Here is a 20,935-nt window from a genome sequence, read left to right on the forward strand (position 1 = left end):
GTGTGGATCCTAGTGTAGGTAACTGACAAGCAGTATCCCCTCAGGGTGGTGGGAATGAGGAGTTCCAGCTGTATCAGTTTAACACTGATTGTAGTATTGGTCTCTCAAACTTGGCATCTGACATAGCCACTAATTTAAAGGTACAGCACTTGGCATAGGTCAGCAGGTTACTCTACATCATCGCTGATCAGATCTCCCATACTGGTGCTTTTCTGGAGCAGGTGGAGGATGTCGTTTATGACCCGGTGGAGTAACCCTTGATGTTCTGTAGGAGAGGTGCATCAGCCAGCTGGTAAGCACGGTGAGATACATTTGTGACATGTCATTCCATATTATTTATGAAAATATGCTTATGATATGAATGACATAACAGATATACTTTATGCAAGATGGCTCATGTGAGATATCATTGGAAAGGTTATGATTTACTGAATGTGATTAACCAATTTGTATGCCTGTATCATTTCTGTATCTGAAGTTAGGAATATTGACTATGTATCTATTTCAACTATGCTACTTTGGGTGATGCCCACTGCCAACACTTCAGGTACAACAATGGAAAAGCCAGCCAGGGCAGATGGCCCATCAACAAGGACAGTGGACTGTATAAGAGGTTAGTCTTCCTGTGAATTTGTGGGTCAACCTGTGAAGAATGGCTACAAGGGCCCTACAGAGTCAGGTGATCTTGTCATCTGATACCAAAACATTACCTGGGACTTCTTGTAACTTTCTACTGTAAGGGAAGGGGGGTCAAACTAGGAAACAAAGGACTCCTGCCTAATGCAAATCCTATTTAAGGGAGGGGAGTGAGGTAATCCTGGTCTTGAGTTCTCCCCTACTACCCCACCCAAGATGACTGCTGGAAACAACGAAGATTGAACGGGGAAAAGACCTGGACCCAGGCTGGAAGGGCATCTGGCCTGTGAAGATGATTATTAGAACCACATTTAGGGTGAGAACACACATGTAACCAGTTTCTTTAGTGTATTAAGCTTAGTAATTTACCTTGTTCTGTCTGCTACCTCCTTAACTACTTAAAATACACCTGAACGGCTTGGTCCTGACAATATAATAAAGCAAAATCCTGACTACATATAGCGCGTGTAATTTCTTTTCAACCAGGACTGAGTGTGGATTTGGGAAGAAAACAGTAGGTTGACTGCTGTATATGAAAATCTGAGACCAATTTAGGAATGAACTTTGGGTAATATCTTTGCAGCATCTTGTCCCTATGGAATGTCACATGGGGGTTTAGCCATAAGAGCCTGCAGCTTACTCACCCTCCTGGCTGAAATGACAACTACCAGAACAGATTGTAGAGTGAGGTGGGGTAAGGGACATTCTGAGAGAAGTTTGAACAGAAGATCCGTGAGCCTCAGAAGGTCCCAGGTGCGTGTGTAATAGCCATCTGAAAAACTTCCCATGGAGAAAGAGATGATCAAACAACTGTACAGGCAGATGGCAAGCTAAAACTGCTGCGGGATGGACATTAATAGTGTTGAATGAAAGGCCGGCCTGTTTTAAGTGTAGTAAGTAGTTGAGGATCTTTAGTATCAAGACCTGGGCTGGGTCCAAACCACATTGGGCTGTCAATATCGAGAATCTCTTCTATTTAGATGAATACATTCTCCTGGTAGATGTTTTTCTGCTCTGTGTCAGGATTTCCTGGCTCTGTAGGGAGCAGTTCCTGTCCGTAGTACTTAACCACCCTGCAGCCATGCCATGAGGTGCTGTAACTTTGGTCTGGATACAGCATGTGGCTATGGTTCTGTGAGATCAGGTCTCGGTGGTCTGGGAGCTGCATTAGAGGTTGAATGGACATATATTGCACATCTGTCAGCCAAAACTGTCTCAGCCAATATGGACCTATAAGAATGATTGTGGCTTTCCCTCTTGATCTTGGAGAGTACCCTGGGAATCAATGGAAAGGCATAAACAGGCTTCTGCTCCACTGCAGGAGGAAGGCATCTAGTAGCAACCCTGGACCCAGACCTCCTCTGGAGCAAAAGTTGTGAGACTTGGCATTGTCTTTGTGCAAAGAAGTCTATTACAGGGAATCAGCAACAATGGAATATCAGTCCTGTGATGAAGCTATGCAAGGTTCATTTGTGATTGGTCAGAGATCGCCTACTCAGGAAGTCTGCTAAGCTGTTGTTGACCCTCAGGAGACGAAAGGTCATCAGGGTTGCCCCATTCTGATGGGTCCAAGTCCAGAATGTAATGATCTCCAGGCAGAAGGGTGAGAAGTGGGCAACCCCCACCCCCATTTGTTCAGGCAGAGTATAGCTGTCATATTGTCTGTGAAGATTTGGACTACTCAGTTCTGGAGGACAAGTAGGAACATCATACAGGACAGTCGGATGTCTCTGAGCTCCAGGATGTTCATGTGTAACCCCATGTCATCCAGGGAACAACTTCCTTGAATTTGCAGGTGGTCCAAATCAGCTCCCCAACTTGTCCCTGAGGTATCCACGATCAGTGACCCTTTCCATGCACTTGTAGGATCCGACCACACCAGTTCTGCAATGACTTTATGTGGCACTGAAACCTTCCTATTTGATGTCTCACTGGAAAATAGACCACCCTGAGCCAGAGCTGAAAGGGTCACAGGTGAAGTCTGATGGAATATTTCCTAGAGTATCATCATTTCCATGATGGGTACTCTGGCTGATTGGTTACTGGTATGTTCACATTTCCCAACAATAAAGAGCTTTTCATTATCCTCTCAAAACCAGAAATGATTGAACTCAGTGACTTGTATTTCAGGTATGTTACTTCAAGCTAGCCCCATTACAAGCCTTCTACAGTTCATACTATTTTTTACAGAGAAAAGAAAAATCTCTGGCTTTCCTCCCAGCCAGTTGCAGGAGCATACGTAATGTGACTTCTCTCTTTAGGACTTTATAGATATAGTAAAAGGTATAGATAAGTAAGCATGATTGGTTACTGGCATAGAAGACAGTGGAGGTCATGTGCTTGGACAGTGCGATTTGAGAGAGCTAAGACAGGGGATGGATGTAGTCCTAGCTTTTTCTTAACCCAATAAGATCGTCTTGTCATTAAGGTAGTATTCCCACTCTGAAGGATTGTCGTTAAATGCTTTTGATGTGATTGACTCAGATAGAACTGGCCCTTCAATGGGACCTCAAGTGGCCAGCCACATGAACTCTGCCAACCCAGGAACTCAATCTTAGGGCTTGGCTACACTTGGGACTTCACAGCGCTGCCATGGCAGCGCTGTGAAGCGCGAGTGTAGTTGCGGCGCCAGCGCTGCGAGAGAGCTCTCGCAGCGCTGTATGTACTCCACCTCTCCGAGGGGAATAGCTTGCAGCGCTGCGAGCGAGCGTGCAGCGCTGCAGGCACTGATTACACTGGCGCTTTACAGCGCTGTACTCGCTGCGCTCTAGGGGGTGTTTTTTCACACCCCTGAGCGCAGCAAGTTGCAGCGCTGTACAGCGCCAGTGTAGCCAAAGCCCAGGTAAAGCTAGCTTATAACCATTCAAGCTGTTAGTAGTAAAGATGGTCACACACATCTCTGGCTATTCATTCTTCAGGACTCAGAACAGAAATGTGGTTTGGTGCTTTAAAAAAAAGACATCTGAATTTAATGCTCATAAGAAATGAGACAATATCATCTAGTGACAGACAGGATGAGTATGATGTTTCAGACAGCATGACAGTTTTAGGCTCTTCCTAGATGAGGCTACAGCCAATAGTGGTAAGTTTTATTGTGAACAAACTTTCATTAGAGAGCCCCCTGAAATTATCAAAAATGATTTTTCATCATGATGTCATCTGAACTGCTTCTAGCAGTGGAAACTTGTGTATTAAGCTTATTTCCCCTCCCCTGCCCCCCATACTAATAATTCCAAAAAGGTGAAGTTGGAGGTCAATAGTGAGAATAGAAAGAGGTACTAGTAAGAAACTTGAGACCCCAGGAATGTCAAAGGGAGGATTAATTTTCATTGTCTTCCTTTATGAGTCCCGTTCCTTTTACAGTTAAGAGCCTTAATGGGGGGGGTTAGGTTTGCCATTCACAGAAAGCAGCCACCCCTACTCTCCCAAAGACACTGAGCACTGACTTCATTGGACAAGGCTTATGCATGCAGAGCAGGGGTGGGCAAACTACGGCCCGCGGGCTGGATCCAGCCCATGGGATTTGCCCCCTGTGGTGCCGCGGGCCCCGCGCTGCTCTCAGAAGTAGCTAGCAGCACTTCCCTGTGGCCCCCAGGCAGGGGGGCAGAGGGCTCCATGCGTTGCCCTTGCCTGCAGACACCACCGCCCACAGCTTCCATTGGCCAGGAATGGGGAACTGCGGACAATAGGAGCTTCAGGGGAGGTACCTGGAGGCGTGGCAAGGGTAGTGCATGCAGAGCCCTCCGCCCTCCCTCCCACAGCGCTTCCTGAAGCAGCGTGGCGTGGGGCCAGGGCAGGCATACAAGGAGCCTGCCCTGGCCCCAGTATGCACCGCTGCCACCCCAGAGCCGCTTTAGGTAAGCAGCACTGGGCCGGAGCCCGAACACCACCCCCTAACTCCCTGCCCTAAGCCCCCTGCCTGCACCTTGCATCCATCCTGCACCCTGACTCCCTGCTGAACCCCACCTACACCCCACCCTAAGCCCCCTGCCTGCACCTCACACCCATCCTGCACCCGACTCCCTGCCCTGAGCCCCCTTGTACACCCCAATTCCCTCCCCTGCCCCAATCCTTTGCCCTGAGCCCCTTCCTGCACCCCCTTCCACACCCCGCACTCCCTCCCGCACCCCAATCCCCTTCCCTGCATACAATTTCCCCACCCAGATGTGGCCCTCGGCCCAAAAAGTTTGCCCAACCGGATACCGAGCCTTTGGAAGCAAGGGGGCAGACTTTCAAAGGCACAAATAACCGTTAAGTAATTAATTGTCAGTTGTGCCTGTGAAAAATCACCCCAAAGGTCCCTTACCTGAAGGCCTTACACTCCAGTGTACAAAGACTTGGATATAATGAAAAGCAAGGCACCCAAGCTGAGAAATCTAGGTGTTTTGTTAGAAAAATCTGAACAGATTGTGGCACTAACATTGATTAATTAGCACTTCATTAGTGGCTGGTATGGACTTGGTTTGATAAACTAAACTTCTTTGCAAAGGTCTCTGGGCTTGTCTTCACTGAAGCGCTAGAGTGGTGCAGCGGTCTCCCTTTGTGTTTCAGTTTGGAAGAAGGGGCTATTTCTCCATCTACACATCCAAGAGTGTCTGAGCAGGCACCTCACCTACTGCTATATATCTTCAGACCGCTACTATTGCTGTTGGCTCTCTTCAGGAAGCTTCTGCTGCCCTCTTGACAGACAGCAATTCAGCAGAGGATGGATTTCCAGGTGAAAAGTGGACAGTGACCTCCTGAGTCTTATTTTTAAATGGTGACCAAGACAGATAGTGACTACGATACCATTTTTCTACAGTGAGAGGGTCAGAGTCCAAAATAAACCCATCTGATCAAATCTGTAGTTTTTTTTTTTTTTTAAAAACATGTTTGGTTCGTTCCCTCATGAAGATTTCCCTCTGGACACAAGTCTTCTGGCAAAGACTACACTGATTTGGTCAAGTAGTTCAAGTGTACGTGAAATGCTTTGAACAAGCCTACACTTTGGTTAGCCTAGTCTTGTTCATGGTCTTTTTTAGCTGTAAAAGCCTGGGCTCAAAAGATGATTCATGAAAGGATAAATTCCTTCTAGTAATATCTTCAGGTTACTTTTTCAGTTCTTTGCTATAGCTTTGTGGACCTCCAAATACAGAGGAAATACCTTCTCAGCTGTAACAACTGCTCTTCTCGCCTACGCTCCTGAAGTCAGTGTTATCTCAGCACTGTTTGAAAAGAAAAACTGTTTGAACTGGCGTGGCTCATTCCAAGAGCCCAGCAATAAATATAAGGTGTGGTATTAAATATTCTTGCTGTTTAGTTTCCCTTATCAGACTGTTTTTGCTACCCAACTGTAATCTGGCTAGGATTGCCTGTAAGCAGCTGTTGGCTACAGTTACTCACTCCTTCATGTGGAAGGGGCTAGCACTCCTGTGCAGGGGCAGAGAGAGTATGATTGAGGAAGTGATCGTATTATACAGAGGCAGATGCCCCAATCTCCCCAGTGAACAGTTCTAGAATGTATCCACACTCCTTTTTCATATTAGACACCTTTTGCTGTTTGGACTGTACTCCAAGTCAGATTCAAGATGCACATGTCATTGCTTCAGGCCCTCTGAAAGATTCCATGCTTGGCAGAGCAGCAGGCGAGGTCATCAGGGAAGAGTTTCATATTGATTGTTTTTTGGGAAATGGGGAGGGAAAGGGAAATAAAGATACCTGTTTTTCCTCTCTTTAGGAAAGTGGCACTATCTGTATTGCCATATCACTTCAAAGTCCTAGTCAGGATCGGGACCTCTACTTTGTACAACACCTAGCAAATGCAAAGATGTGATTCCTGCCCTGAAGAGCTTACAATTAGCATTTTATGTTAAAAAATAAAACTCAGCAGGTTAAAATTGATGTCCCTAAAAACACTTAATGCCATGTATGTCCTCTATGGGAGAAAAGAGGCCCTGATTTACTGAAATTCAAGCATTAGTGTGTAAGCATAAGTCACACACAACAGACTTGGGTCAGCCAGTGGTCAAGAAAGCACACAACTGATTGCTTAAATTACATCCCATTCCGGGGTACAGGGAAACCAAGCAAAAGCTTCCCATGCCTCATTGCATTAATCTACATTGCTAGGTAGTGCAGAGAGGCCAATTGACAATACTTTTATCTTTAGAATTCTAGTAAACTTCACATGTTGTGAATATAACATCCCATCTAGGAACTCTGCAGCTGGCCTTGGAAACCAGCACTGTTGCTGGATGGATTCAGGGTGGGTTATACAGTTAATAGCAAGCTGGCTCTATCCAAAGTGTATTTTCGCTACTCTGCTCTTGGGAAATTTCATTTTTTAGTTTTCCTCTCCAATATCACCACAGAGGCAACAAGGATCAAGCTCAGTTCAAACCCATTTCTCCTTTATTAGTTCCAACTTCACATTACATACATTGGGACTCAATAAAGAAAGAAGTTATTTCAAATAAGGTAATATTTTAACATCTGTGTTTCCAGGCGACTGTGTACAATCAGGGAGCATTAATAAAATGCATGTGCAGCCCATCTGGAAGAGAACAGATAAGGGATTAGTTTAAAAAAATTACTTTAAGCAGGCCAATACTTCCACACCATTTTAGGTGGTCTCAGATCATATGGTGTTCTTCCCATCACTCAATCAACACATTGCCAGGTTTAACAAACAGTCTAATTCTTTAGGCCCAGAAAAGCAGTACCAGCACCAGTGACCCAGCATTACCACTCCACCCGAGGGGGGCGGGGGGAAATGTTAGAAACTCAGTTTTTACCCCTTTAAACAGGCCAATTTGTTGAAGTTTTTAAAATGGGTGAAAATGCAAAGTTTGAGATGCTTTAAGGTTACATATATCTAATCTTAAAAACTCAGCCATCTTCTGTATAACCCATTATTTTCTGAGAGTGAAGCCCATTTCTAATAAATTGATATGCATCAGTTGCATCATCACTGAAAGTCGTGTTATGCTTCACTCTGGTCTACATAATAATCAACATTTAAATTCAGTGGCTGGAGCTTATTTGCTATTGTGATAGATACCCATTGGCCAACTGACAGCCTTTTGGTACCAAGCGGTCAGCCAGTGATTCAGCAACATAAGCATTAGCTAATGTTAGACAATGGTAAACTTATTACTTTAAAACAGGATGTAGATTCCCATTCAAGTTATATTTGAATTTGAGGACAGATACCAGCTTTCAAGCTTAACCCTAAAAACAGATCCATCACCTTTGAAGCACTGAAAATACCTCCCCCAAGCACCATTAAAGAACGTTAGACTAGAACAGAGATTAACTTTTAGCTAAAACAGCTCCTTGAAACTGCGCTTGAAACTACTGAAGACAACAGGAGTTTTGCCTACAGAGCATTTAAGCCCTAGCTACACTATGAAACTGACCTGTCCACTGTGTTGTAAGCAAAGGGTCCCCCAAGCCAGTGCTGTGCTTTTTGACCAGCTGAAGGGGACAGTGCTATTTTCAGCACTGGGTGGAGCCGGATCACACTTTGTGAAAGGTGCAGAAGATTTATCCCTTCTACATCAGCAGCTTCAATACTACGGACAGTTGTTGCCAGCAATGAGACCACTTCCCAACATAGGGAAGCACTAGTGTCCTGTTCTATCTTCTGTTTAAAAGGGTTAGACAGACTGAGATGTTAAAGTAAAGATTAGCATAATTTCATCTGGGATGATCCTTCCATAGGGAGGGAAAGAGCTTCTTGCAAAGACTGCTGGGAAGCAAAAGTCTTATATACTTCTGAGCAAGTATGGTAACAGCTTATTGTCAAGGCAACAGACTCAAAGCTGCAACACTGAAAAGAAATGAGGATTCTTTAAAGACCAGTAATTGTGTCAATCAAGCAAACATCTAGAACACTGAATATTGCCTCTTCCCCTCACCGCCCACCCTCCAAGCAGCAGAAACACATTGTTAGATTTTAGTAGTACTACAGCTAGGTGATCAAAATTATCAACACATGAAAATGTTTCTCTCCACATATCTTCTGTCTTCTTGCTGTATTTGGACAAATGCATTTGATAGGCCCTCTTTCACTTTTATTAAAGGCACCATCTAAAGTTTTCCATTTAGGAATGGAGTCTAGGATCCTTGGATTTAAAAAGACATCTGTCTCAATGTTAACCTCCTTTCATTTTTAGGATGCATTAGAGACTCTAGGGGAAATATTTCAGTAATTGAATGTTACAATGATTTCTGTTACAAAAGCCTCTCTCCACTTATTAAACCATGCTCAGATTAGTCTACCACACCAGTCTCTCACCCACAGCCCCTTTGATTTCTTTTCACAGAACACATTACAATTAGGAATTGGACTTTAAACACCCTCATTCTGTATATATAACTAAAAAGAGAACTCTGAACTTTTCACTGAGCATAACCTTACTGTAAACACTACTGAATTGTTTTCCATTGCCAGGTAGTGCAAGTCCCAAAAGTCTTACCCATGAAACATGCATTCCACCACCCTTCTCTTTAGGGGTTCCTTATATCCAAGGAAGACTGCTATATACCCTTAAAAGGAGTTTTAGGCTGTGTAGTCCCATCTCAGGGTTTTAGGAAGATACGGTCCCCCTTACCAATTATGTTTATGCTTTGTCCAGGCCCAGTTCCTCTGGAGTGGAGATTCCCAATTCATTCAAAGTTGGTCTAAGTTCCTGGATAACATAAGGGTAGATTTCCTTGTGAGGGCCTGCCTTGTCCTAATCAGAAGAGGAAAAAATTAATTCAATAGCAAAGAGATGGCAAAGAAAAATCAATATTGCACTGTATGCCAGACTATGTCTGCCTGTGTCTGAGAATCATGTACTCACAACAGGATCTACAGCTTGATCCACTTATTGCTAGTGATAAAATAGTTTATCCCCAATAAGCTGGAAAGGTAACATTGTAGCACTGCTTAAGAACAAAAAATCAGATGAACCTTCCATAGAATATCTACACTGAAGTCTGCTAATCACAGCCTGTACTTATTTGGCTGGAGTCAAGTACAAAGAGGTAGCAGCTAAATTCATTCATTTACTGCAGTGTTTTTCAAGTGTTCATAATGTGTACTTCTTCCAACCTAACGACAATTATGTGGACTACCCACCCCCATTCACTATCATGCAGGCCACCTCACTGCCTATTAACAAACCACAGCAGTTGCTTGCATGGAAAATAAATGGGTGGTGTGAGATTTTGTGCTGCACAGAACTCCCACTAACTCCAATGGAAGCAGAGTTAGGACAAAGCTGAGTGTTTCAGAAACCCCCCTCCCAGACTATCTGTAATGAAACATACAAACTGAAAACAAGGAAAAACAGCACTAGGTGAACAGCTGGCTCTCCACACATCTCTAGATGCTCTGCAGACCAGTTTGAGGGCTGCCTGTTGATTGCTTTGGCAAAAAAGAGCAAGAGATACACAAATATCTAAACAAGTCCAAAGAAAGGGTCAGTTTATAAAACATAAAATGTTAGTTTCATGTCTCTTTCAGGGGTTAAGGAGAAGTCACCCCCCACAAAAGCCTTTCAAACAGGGTTTTAGGGGAGAAGAGAAGGTTGGGGGGGGGTGTTATAAACCAATCTGATCCCTTACATTTCCCCCAAAGGAAATATTTTCAAGAATCATCTCAGTGGCCAGTCATTCTGGCATAGAAGGAAGAGGAGGAGAGCAAAACAAAGACAGGGTGCAGAGAAAAGAGAGACGATAAGTTTAGCATGTGGTCATCTTTGTTAAATTCCCTGAAAAAATGCTACAGTTGTACAGAGCTGTTTGACTTTCACAGCCATGCTATTTATATTCATATGTATGTTTTAGATGATTTGGTGATAGGCGAGGTCTCAGTTTGGTCTCCCTTAACAGATATGTCCAGTATAGACACTTCTGAAAGTCAGGCCCATTAGCACACGATTCTCCTACAAGTTTGCCTGGTGAAGAAAAGGGGACGACATGTTCCTTTTCTCATATTCTACAGTGTGGGCAGCAGAGGCTCACCTCTTTATTCTGTTCTCCTCTAAACAGGAGGATCAATCGAGGGGAAGGAAGAAGTACAGCTGTATCCAGTGCATTTAGACCTGTGATCTTACACAGGAGGGATTTTCTATTGGTACTTAAACAACAACAAATTAAAACTGATTTTGGCCATGCAATCTTAGTCAAACTACTAGTTTCAGTACCATCAGGAAACTGGGGGTTTCCCCTGCTTAGGTGGGTGAAAATACAACATGAGAAGCTAGGAGACTCATCTCCATTTTAAAACCCTTTCAGCAGCATGAAAGCACAAGCAGCAGCATTTCCAACATACCCCAAGTCACCACTATACGGACCTTTACAACTTCTAGGATGCGGACCGCAGTAGCGAAGTCATTTAACCGTCTGCATGCTCTCAAAGCAGCATCGATGATTTTTGGTTCTGGCACCAGATCGTAGCCCACCAACGTGTTCATGCCTGTCAGAAGAAGATAAGAATGACAGCCTGAGGAAACCCCCATTATTTAATAGGTAAAAGGAGGGTTAGAACCTGTTGCGAGAGAGTTTTTCAAAGTTCAGCCTAGGGGTCTCCCTCGTCGTCCACTTTCCTTCCATCTCCATGATATTTTTAACATGATTATCATGGTGATAAACAAGCACCATCAAAATCAATTTCAATCTTATCTCTCCCACATTCCAGAACTATTTCCCCCATCTGTTCCTTTCACTCTTTTCTTGCCATTGCAGTATGATGCTAGTCATGTGATCTCATTATTTACAAAAGCTTTAACAAAAAAAGATCGGGCAGCCCCTGGGCCAGCAGCAGCAGTTTGGGTGTGTGGGAGGGGGGCTCAGGGCTAGGGGCAGGGAGTTGGGGAGGGTGTTGGGGAGAGTGGGGGTGCTTACCTTGGGGTAGTGGGCTCCCCGGCTCCTACCAGCATGGCCTCCCTGCAGCTCCTAGGCAGTGGAGGAGCGGGAAGTCTCCGCACCACGCACTGCCCACAGGCGCCATTCCCGCAGCTCCCATTGGCTGCGGTTCCCAGCCAATGGGAGCTGCAGCAGCCAGTGCTTGTTGCAGGAACAGCGGAGCCCCTGCCCTGACCCCTGCCTCCACTGCCTAGGAGCTGCAGGGACGCAGAGACAGTAGAAAGGCCCTGCCAGCCACAACCTCCCCTCCCCCCCAAGCACCCGCACACACCCCGACCGTGTTTTGCCCCCTCCCCCCCCCAGAGCACCCACGGCCGCCCGCCCGCCCAAGTTTTAGTCAGGGCAGGTATTTTTAGTAAAAGTTATGGACAGGTGATGGGCCCATGACTTTTTGTTCACAGCCCTGCGACTTTTACTAAACATATCCGTGACTAAAACGTAGCCTTAGCTATAAGAAGTGAACTCCAGGTCTACTACATCAGTGTTTTTCAAAGTTTGGGTCGTGACCCAGTGTTAGGTTGCGGCACGTAAGGCACTGGGTCCCCTTGCTCAGCACCCAGGGACCCTAGCGGCTCTGGTGAACACTGCCGAGTGGGATGTTAAAAGTCCCGTCGGCGGGGCTGCCCAGCTAAGGCGGGCTAGTGCCTACCTGTTCCAACGCTGCGCTGCGCCCCAGAAGCGGCCAGCAGCGGGTCCGGCTTCTAGGCAGCAGAGCCACAGAGCTCCACTCGCTGCCCCCGCCTCGTGCACCGGCTCTGCACTCCCATTGGTCGGGATCTGGGAGGCGATGCCTGCGGGTGAGAGCTGCGCGGAGTTGCTTGCGTGCCTCTGCCTAGGAGCCAGACCTGCTGCTGGCCACTTCTGGGGCGCAGCGTGATCCGCGGTGCCAGGACAGGCAGGAAGCCTGTCTCTTGCACCCCAGCTGCGCTGCTGATCGGGAGCCACCAGAAGTAAGTCCGTGCCCCAACCCCTTCCTGCACCCCACTCCCCTCATCCCCGGCGCCATCCCAGAGCCTGCACCCCCAGCCCAGATCCCTGACCCCCTCCCACACCCCAACCCCAGAGCCCCCCCACACCCTGAACCCCTCATTCCCAGCCCCACCCCACAGCCCTCACCCCAACCCTCTGTCCCAGCCCTGAGCCCCTCCCACACCCCAAACCCCTCATCCCCAGCTCCATTGGGTCGTGGGCATCAACAATTTTTTTCAATTGGGTCCCCAGAAAAAAAGTTTGAAAGCCACTGTACTACATCACTGACCATCTTAACAGTGCTGATAAAAAGCAATCACAATGAAGCAGCAAGTCACACGGATTGAACTTGGACTACACAAGTAACCCCACTCCCTAATCTCAGGTGTCTACCTTCTAGAAAAGGCAAGACCCCATCACCCTATGCCCTTGGTTAGCACTGAGTAAGTTAAGAAGACTACACTGGAGGTTCCTGGGTTCTTTTAACTCCTTCACAAATGTCTAATATTACAGAGTAAGTGTAGTAGTTTATGTCATTCAAGGTAGTTTAGAAAACATACACAGACCGTACAGTTCAATATTATGGAAGTGAATTTTAGGAGAATTTCTGAGCTCTCTGCCTATAGCACAGTATATCTGCCCTGCTATAGCATAAGCTTTTACTTTCTGACATAGCTGTAACGTTCAGTAGTCATAATATTTCAAACAGTTTAGGTTTCCCCATATTACCATAGCCATGAGTATTTCAATATCAGACATTCCTTCCTTCCCTTTTAACACACCTTTCCTTAGCTCCCAGGCATCAATATCTGGTTTGTTGAAGTATGTCACCCAGCGAGCATCAAATTCTTCATCTGACTCTTGTGTCCCATGAGAGTAGCAACGAGCAGGCAACACAGCTGTGTGAGGAAGGAATAGGAAAGAGTTGAAGTGAAAACAGAAGAAATTTAGTTCAAAAACTTAGGCCAAGAGACTGCAGCTATGACCTCGTCATGTCTACACAGCAACTAGATACCCACAGCTAGCCCACGCAAGCTGACTTGAGCTCGCAGGGCTGTGTCAATGCTGTGTAGACTTCTGGGCTTGGGCTTTAAGACTCTGCGGGGTGGGAGGATCTCAGAGTTCGGGCTCCAGTCTACACAACAACGGAATAGCCCCGCAGCCTGAGTCAACTGGCATGGGTCAGCCGTGGGTTTTTCTTTGCTGTGTAGACATAACTTTAGTCAGGATGCAGCAAGTACATAATAGATCTGAGTCACTAATTCAGTACATTTAAAGTCCCAGTGATGTGCTCTGTGGTAAGATGGTCCAAGTAAAGGCCTTTCAAGCAAGTGTTTGCTCTCCCTTTGAAAGAGCAAATCTACAAAATGTTTACAAACTGGATTCAAAAATGTAGTTACGAGCTCTCAAAAAAGCACTAGTTTATGCTTAATAAAAGAGATCACCTTGAAATTGTTAGAATCTGTTGAACAATTAATTTTTAAAAAGGCTTCCAGGTCCCCAAATAGAAAAAGAAAAAAACACTGCAGTACTTTTGCTCTGCAGCAAAGGAGTAAACCAGCCAAAAATGGAAGTCAGCGTTAAGGAAGCTCTATTTACAGTATCTAGTTGGCAACACTGTCATCATTTATGACTTCACAAGGATATTTGCCAGCTAACACTGTCAATTTTTGCTCCAAATGAAATGGTGGGAAAGCAGAAAGTGAACTCCACTGTTCCTGCCTCCTAAGGGCTTGTCTACATGTGGAAATTGACCAGACTAGCTATTCCACAATAGCTCCTTATGTAGACACTTACTTCAGAATAAGAGCATTCACCCAGGGAGTTGTTGCAGAATAGCTATTGTGTTTCAAGTTTACACCCTACTTTATTGTGGAATGATTTCCCCATGTAAGCCCTACAATTGCTAAATAGTTGGTTTTGTAATCTAAGGGAGGAAATGTTTTCTAGTTTCTAAATCCTATTTCTAACAGTAAGAAACACTGAGAGGGTAGGACAATTGGATGACTCAGAGGGAGAAGTAGCAGGATACACACAAGTCTGGGTAACCAGGTTCAATAGTGGATGAAAGCTAACTTTCAATTAATAGCTGTTCAGTGGCCTGTGTAAAGTGACTTGGTGGCATTTGTATAGTGCCTTTGTGTACAAATGTCCAGTTCCCAAAAAACACCTATGCTGTCTCCAGGGGCATCCTGGAGGCAGAACTACTCTTACCCCAAGAATAGAATAGTGAAGTCTTGTGGGGGAAATCTACATTATCACTACTACAGCTATTCAATGAGTCAGCACAGAACTTCAATCTTCGGGGTTGTCATCCAGCACTAAGTTTCCATTGAAACTTGAGTATCTGACAGTTTCTTAAAAACATTCATTTAAATTTAATAAAAGTGGGCTGGTTTCTAAGATGAATTCAATTAACATGGTTGTAATCTAGTTTCCTCCCCTAATACTGTTCTTTATCACAAGGGGTTTTCTGAACACTAAACAAGGGATGAACAAGTAGCCTTTGCCAACAGCAACTAACAGCTATGGGACTAGCTGCTGCGCAAACAGGCAGTTAGATCCGTACTCTCAAGAGTAAGTGCTTCCCCAGCTGCTCCACCCACAGAAGATAAAGATGACTAGGACCCATCAATTTCACTCTATGATTGGTACTGTTGAAAGAGTAATTGCACTCAGGAGCATGGCACTAATTGCCAACCTAGCCTACCCTAAAGACAAGAGTCTAGTAGAAAAGGGAAAGAAGTTAAGACTCGTTCCTTTCTAACTTAGATGCAACACATTATTTTGTTCATATTGACCAAAGTTTTATTAAGATCTCTGGGGCGGAGGCATGTCTTATTCTATGTTTTGTAAAGTGGTATCTGCATCTACAGCACTATATAAATGTTTAATGTGTGTTAAAGACTTCTGTGCTATACTTTGGTTTGTTCATGCTAACCATTTTTTCCTAGCTTGAAGTGACACTAGGAAATTTACCATTAAGCATGAAGCAAATATAATTTTCCTAACACCACAATGTGGACTTAAGACAATGGATCCTAATTACAAAAAAAAATTGCAAAATACAAAGGAATGTTCTCCTAAACATCATTCTCTCCAATACATAGTCAGACTAAAGTTATGTTTAACAGAATGACCTGAGTGCAACAGATTCTTGCCAGACATTGATTCAGTACATCATTTGAACAAAGCTTTCACAATGTATTCCATGTTTCCCAAAACGTAACAGATTATTGCATCATTCAAAATGTAGATTATGAATTACTGATTTAGAAATCAAAGAGTTCTCTTAAAAAGATGCATATCTCTCCACAGTATTACAATGCCTTCCTAATAGAATGGACAATGAACACCCTCAGGTATACCACTCAATTGTAGCTAATTGGAAGTCAATTGAAACTCATTAAATTTGTCTAGAATGACTGACAACCCTTCATCTTCCAGGTATACAAGTATTCCAGGGATCTGGGAGAAAAGAAGAGTATTCTGAACTACTTCGTAATAATCAGACCTTCACTTGACATATTCTTGATTTTTAATGCTTTAAATGTAGTACACCTCTATAGTTGTAGCCCACGAAAGCTTATGCTCTAATAAATTTGTTAGTCTCTAAGGTGCCACAAGTACTCCTGTTCTTTTTGCGGATACAGACTAACACGGCTGCTACTCTGAAACCTCTATAATGATGGCTACTTAAGTTAAAAGGATGCTGTCAACTTAATCATATTTCAAACAATGTTCCTTGTGTGTGGGCGTACTAAATTTAAGATTAAAAGCGTAAATTTTAAAAAACCAATTTCCTTTTCCTCTCCCCCCTTCTCTCCCCCAAAATCTCAAGTTGGAAAATGGAAGTATTGGGGAGAGTTTTCTCAGGCATCAACCCAAGACTGTGGAATGAGCTCTCAGAGGAACTAAGGACCATCACAAGAGCGGCCATACTGGGTCAGACTAAAGGTCCATTTAGCCCAGTATCTTCCAACAGTGGACAATGCCAGGTGCCCCAGGGGGAATGAACAGAACATGAAATCATCAAGTGATCTATGCCCTGTCATCCATTCCCAGCTTCTGGCAAACAGAGGCTAGGGACACCATCACAATCTTCACCACCGTCCACTATAAGCAAAAGGCACATTTCTTTGACTTTGCTTTTTCTGACATATATAGCAACATATGTATTATAAAAAATTCCAACATATGATAGTCTACTACACACACTTCTCCAAGGGAAAATATGACAGTACAAATACAACAAACAGCCATATAGCTTAATGCATTACTAGAAGTTGCTCAAGCATTACGGTGATGAGTGTGGTATTACATCCTATATAGAAGTCAGTTAAGTCATTTTCACTTTCAGATTCTTACTGCCTGTGTTCTGAGTTGCAATTACTGAAGATTAAACTAAGTTTTTAAAGAAGTGTCATGAAAATATGTCCATTGGTTTTAGTTTTTATAACTGCATGTTTACAAAATTATATGTTATGGGCCAACTAAGTTAATAACATCCTTTTAGAAAGAGATACTTGTGCACTTGAATATTAAGAGCCAGGAGCTAGAACTCAAAGCTTCCAGGATATATTCCTAACTCTACTGCTGACTTGCTTCGTGACCTTGGGCAAGTTACAGCTTCTAAACACCTTGTCTACTCATAGGTAAAAGTGGATAATACTTACCACCTGCCTTTTATAGGAGATATTCCAAAATTGACATATTTATAAAATATTTAGATCCAGCTGGAATGTGATATAAATACTAAAATAATACTGTGATGAAGAGCTGTCAACATACCCACATTTAGAAGGGGGGATGGCCTCAAATGTACTGTTACCCCTCACTATCCAACATACTCATCTCTATTTGGTGGTCAAACCAGACTTGCACTCAGCTGATCTCCAGAGGAAGATGGGGACACAACAAAAGCAAAAGTAAAACATTGGCAGAAGAAAGACAAGGTCAGAAGAGTGCTGGGGGAGGGGGGAGAGGAAGTGGAGGTGTGTATATATAAAAAAGGACCATTTAAAGAGATTAATTTAAAAAGATAAGTTTGAGTGAAGACATGCCCAGCAACAGAAAACAGGACATTGTACACCACACTCAAGTGTGCTAGGCATTTCACACAAAAAAAGAGAGACAGGTCTCTGTGCCAGGGAACTTACAATCTAGTGATGCACTTGACAAAGTTATACAGGAATGAAGCACACACCAGAAAGTGGGAGGAGGGAAATACAAGTTTACAGATACTCTTATACCATTACTCAGTTTAGACAAATGCATCTTGGAGGCATAATTTTTTTTTAAAGCATGAAACATTTTTGTGGAGGTGATGCTGCAAAAGTGGGTCTTGGGAGTGATTTGAATGAGATAAGGATGGAGACTTGGAAACATGAAAGGACATTCCAAGCACATAGGGTAGCAGAGAGGGCAGCACACAGACTTTTGTGAAAGGCTGTAAGAAGGTTAGCATTGATGGAATACAAAAGACGAGGAACCAGAAGAGGTATACGAGAAGGGAGACAAGGGGCTTGTTTGTATTTAAGATACTACAGTGGCACAGCTGCGTCTCAGCAGCACTTGCATAGACGCTACCTATCCCAATGGGAGGGATTCTCCTGTCTGCATAGGTAATCCACCTCCTCAAGAGGCAGCAGCTAGATAGATGGAAGAATTCTGCCATTGACCTAGTGCTTTCTACATAGGGACTTAGGTTGTTTTAACTACACTACTTGGAGGGGAGGGGATTTTTCACACCCCTGACCTACATAGTTATGCCAACCTAATTTTCTAGTGTAGACCAGGCCTAGGTCAGAGATTTAAACATAGGCACTTGAAAGCAATCAGAGAAAGCTTAACCTTGATGAGCAATTCAACAGAGTGAACATCAAGATACAGAATTGAAGACCAGGAAGAAAAGGAGGAAGATACAGCAACAAATTTTACATAAGCATTCTTTTCAAACTTATGATTTAATGGTAGCCTGGCTGCTTGAACACTTCAGAATATAAACAGGGATGCAGCAATATCAACTTCCTCAGTCCACCTTCATTTTCTTTTTGAAAAAGCAAAGATACAATCTATCCCAGGAATGACTCCTGATTTAAGTTTACTGTAGACACAGATTTGAGTTTGCAAGTGGTACATTTTTTAAACCAATAGCCTTAGAGGCCTAGTAATAATTTCAGACAAGAGCACGATATGCTCTTTCTACAGCAGTGGCTCTCAACCTTTCCAGATTACTGTACCCCTTTCAGGAGTCTGATTTGTCCTGTGTACCCCCAAGTTTCATCTCACTTAAAAAACAATTTACTTACAAAGTCAGACATAGAAATACAAAAATGCCACAGCAAGCTATTACTGAAAAATTGCTTACTTTTTCATTTTTTACCATATTATAAATCAACTGAAATATAAATATTATACTTACATTTCAGTATATAGTACAGAGGTCAGCAACCTTTCAGAAGTGGTGTGCCGAGTCTTCATTTATTCACTCTGATTTAAGGTTTCGCGTGCCAGTAATACATTTTAACGTTTTTAGGTCTCTTTCTATAAGTCTATAATATATAACTAAACTACTGTTGTATGTAAAGTAAATAAGGTTTTTAAAATGTTTAAGAAGCTTCATTTAAAATTAAATTAAAATGCAGAGCCCCCCGGACCGGTGGCCAGGACCCGGGCAGTGTGAGTGCCACTGAAAATCAGCTCGCGTGCCGCCTTTGGCACATGTGCCATAGGTTGCCTACCCCTGGTATAGTATATAGATCCATATAAACAAGTCATTGTATAAAATTTTCGTTTGTACTGACTTTGCCTAGTTTACAACAGGCTACGAAAAATGCACTAGCAAATATCTAGATGAGTTGATGTACCCCCTGCAAGACCTCTGTGAACCCCTGGTTGAGAACTACTGCTATACAGACATTCTGTCACTGTCCTACTAATCTGAGGATTAGTAAACCTTAACACTTGTACTCAAGATTTGTTTTCCCTTTGGTTGCAAGGCATGTGAGATTAACCAGAACATACATTTTTCATAACGCTGGGTGAACAAGGAGAGCCTACTCGCTGGTTTACACAAATCAAGATTTGCATGCCACAGACAGGTTAGCTTTGTTATAGAAAGGCCCATATCGTGGCTGCAAGTGGTGCCAACTATCTTCAAATCAGAGTCACTGCAGAAATGCTAGACAGCGAGTGGAGAGACACAAGCATGAAAGAGGAAGCGAAACGGGCAACTGAGACAGAGGTACCCGCATTGCGAAATAGGCCAGCTGGGCTGGCCCCAGCTAACCTAGCCCCCTTTGCTGCCCTTCCCTAAGGAGAGACTTGCTCCCCATCAGGGAGGTGGGGGCCAGAATCAGGGTCGACACTACCTCCTCTCCCTTGCAGGGAGGCTAGCACAGGTGCCCGTGCAGACTTCACCTCTCTCTCCCCTTCAGCCAGCTCAATGTCACCTTCCCGTGGCGGCCACGGATGCAGCCATCCCCAGCGCTCCTTGGCGGGCGCGGCTCCCGCTTCGGCACACGGGGGACCCCGGCGCAGGCACCGGAGGCTCGACCTGAAGGCGATAACCTTGACGGGGCAAGGCGGTGTCCTAGCCCGGGCCCCCCGCATGCCACGGGGCGGCGCGAGGGCTTCGGCCGAGCCGCGGGGGGGACGAGGCTACCACAGCCGCGGCGGAGGAAGGGGGGACGGGGTGCGGGGGGCGCACACTAGGCCGCAGGTGCAGCCAGTCCTCGAGTGACACCGCAGGTCACCGCAAGGACACGGCGCTGCCGGGCCGGCGCAGCCCCCCGGGGCCCCGCCGCTGGGCGCTCCCGGAACTGGGCGCCCCCGCAGCCCCGCCCGGGACCGCGGAGCCGAGGGGGGCCGGGGCAGGGGAGGGGGCGCCAGCGCGGCCGGGGCCAGCGCCGAGAAGCGGGAACAAGGCGCCGCTCGCTCGCTCGCTCATTCACTCACCTGCGGCGGCGGGCGGCTGTCGGGCCCGCCGGGCCAGGCCACGGAGGCCGGCGGCGGTGCAGCGACGAAGGAGCAGGGCAGCTCCCAACATAGCGGCGCGGGCTGGGGAGCGGGACGGGACAACCGGGGCGCGAGGCTTCCTCTAGCCGGCCGCGCTCAGAGGCCACCACCACGCGCCTGGACCGAGGGCAAGGGGAGGGGCAGCGGGTACGGCGTCGCCGGGGGGACAAACCGCCCCCGCCACGTGACAGCGGGGAGCCGCAAGGGGGCGGGGCCTTGCGGAGGGGAGGAGGGGCGCGGGCGGCCATTTTGAAGGGAGGCCGGCGGGGAGCGATGGCTGCTGATAGCAGAGGGACGGGGGGGGGGGGTGAGTAGGACAGGCTGCCCCCCTCCCCTTGACCCCCAATCCTGCCTCAGAATGGGGCAGATCGGAACAGGAGGGGGACTTGAAGTTGCTCCCCCAGGCCAGGTGGGG

At 45.4% G+C, this 20,935-nt stretch overlaps 1 protein-coding gene across 1 annotated transcript; it reads right to left on the bottom strand.

Annotated features, from left to right (window-relative positions):
* Window positions 1-7,004: 7,004 nt before the first annotated feature.
* Window positions 7,005-20,666, bottom strand: LOC112113881 (cytochrome c oxidase subunit 5A, mitochondrial). Its single transcript, XM_024210329.2, has 5 exons — window positions 20,461-20,666; window positions 13,284-13,400; window positions 10,962-11,083; window positions 9,231-9,353; window positions 7,005-7,168 (listed from the first exon to the last, which is right to left on the bottom strand). The coding sequence occupies exons 1-4, from the start codon at window positions 20,549-20,551 to the stop codon at window positions 9,240-9,242; spliced, it is 444 nt and encodes a 147-aa protein (XP_024066097.1). The 5' UTR covers window positions 20,552-20,666; the 3' UTR covers window positions 7,005-7,168; window positions 9,231-9,239.
* Window positions 20,667-20,935: the final 269 nt, after the last annotated feature.

This window comes from Terrapene carolina, unplaced genomic scaffold, assembly GCF_002925995.2.
Source record: "Terrapene carolina triunguis isolate 2854851 unplaced genomic scaffold, T_m_triunguis-2.0 Scaffold67, whole genome shotgun sequence".
NCBI lineage: Eukaryota > Metazoa > Chordata > Testudines > Emydidae > Terrapene > Terrapene triunguis.

Coding starts and splice junctions, on each gene's coding strand:
- LOC112113881 (XM_024210329.2), bottom strand. CDS start 20,551: ATGTTGGGAGCTGCCCTGCTCCTTCGTCGCTGCACCGCCGCCGGCCTC. Junction 11,084..13,283: donor TGCCTGGGAGCTAAGGAAAG/GTGTGTTAAAAG, acceptor TTCTTCTGACAG/GCATGAACACGTTGGTGGGC. Junction 9,354..10,961: donor GCATCCTAGAAGTTGTAAAG/GTCCGTATAGTG, acceptor TCTTCTGATTAG/GACAAGGCAGGCCCTCACAA.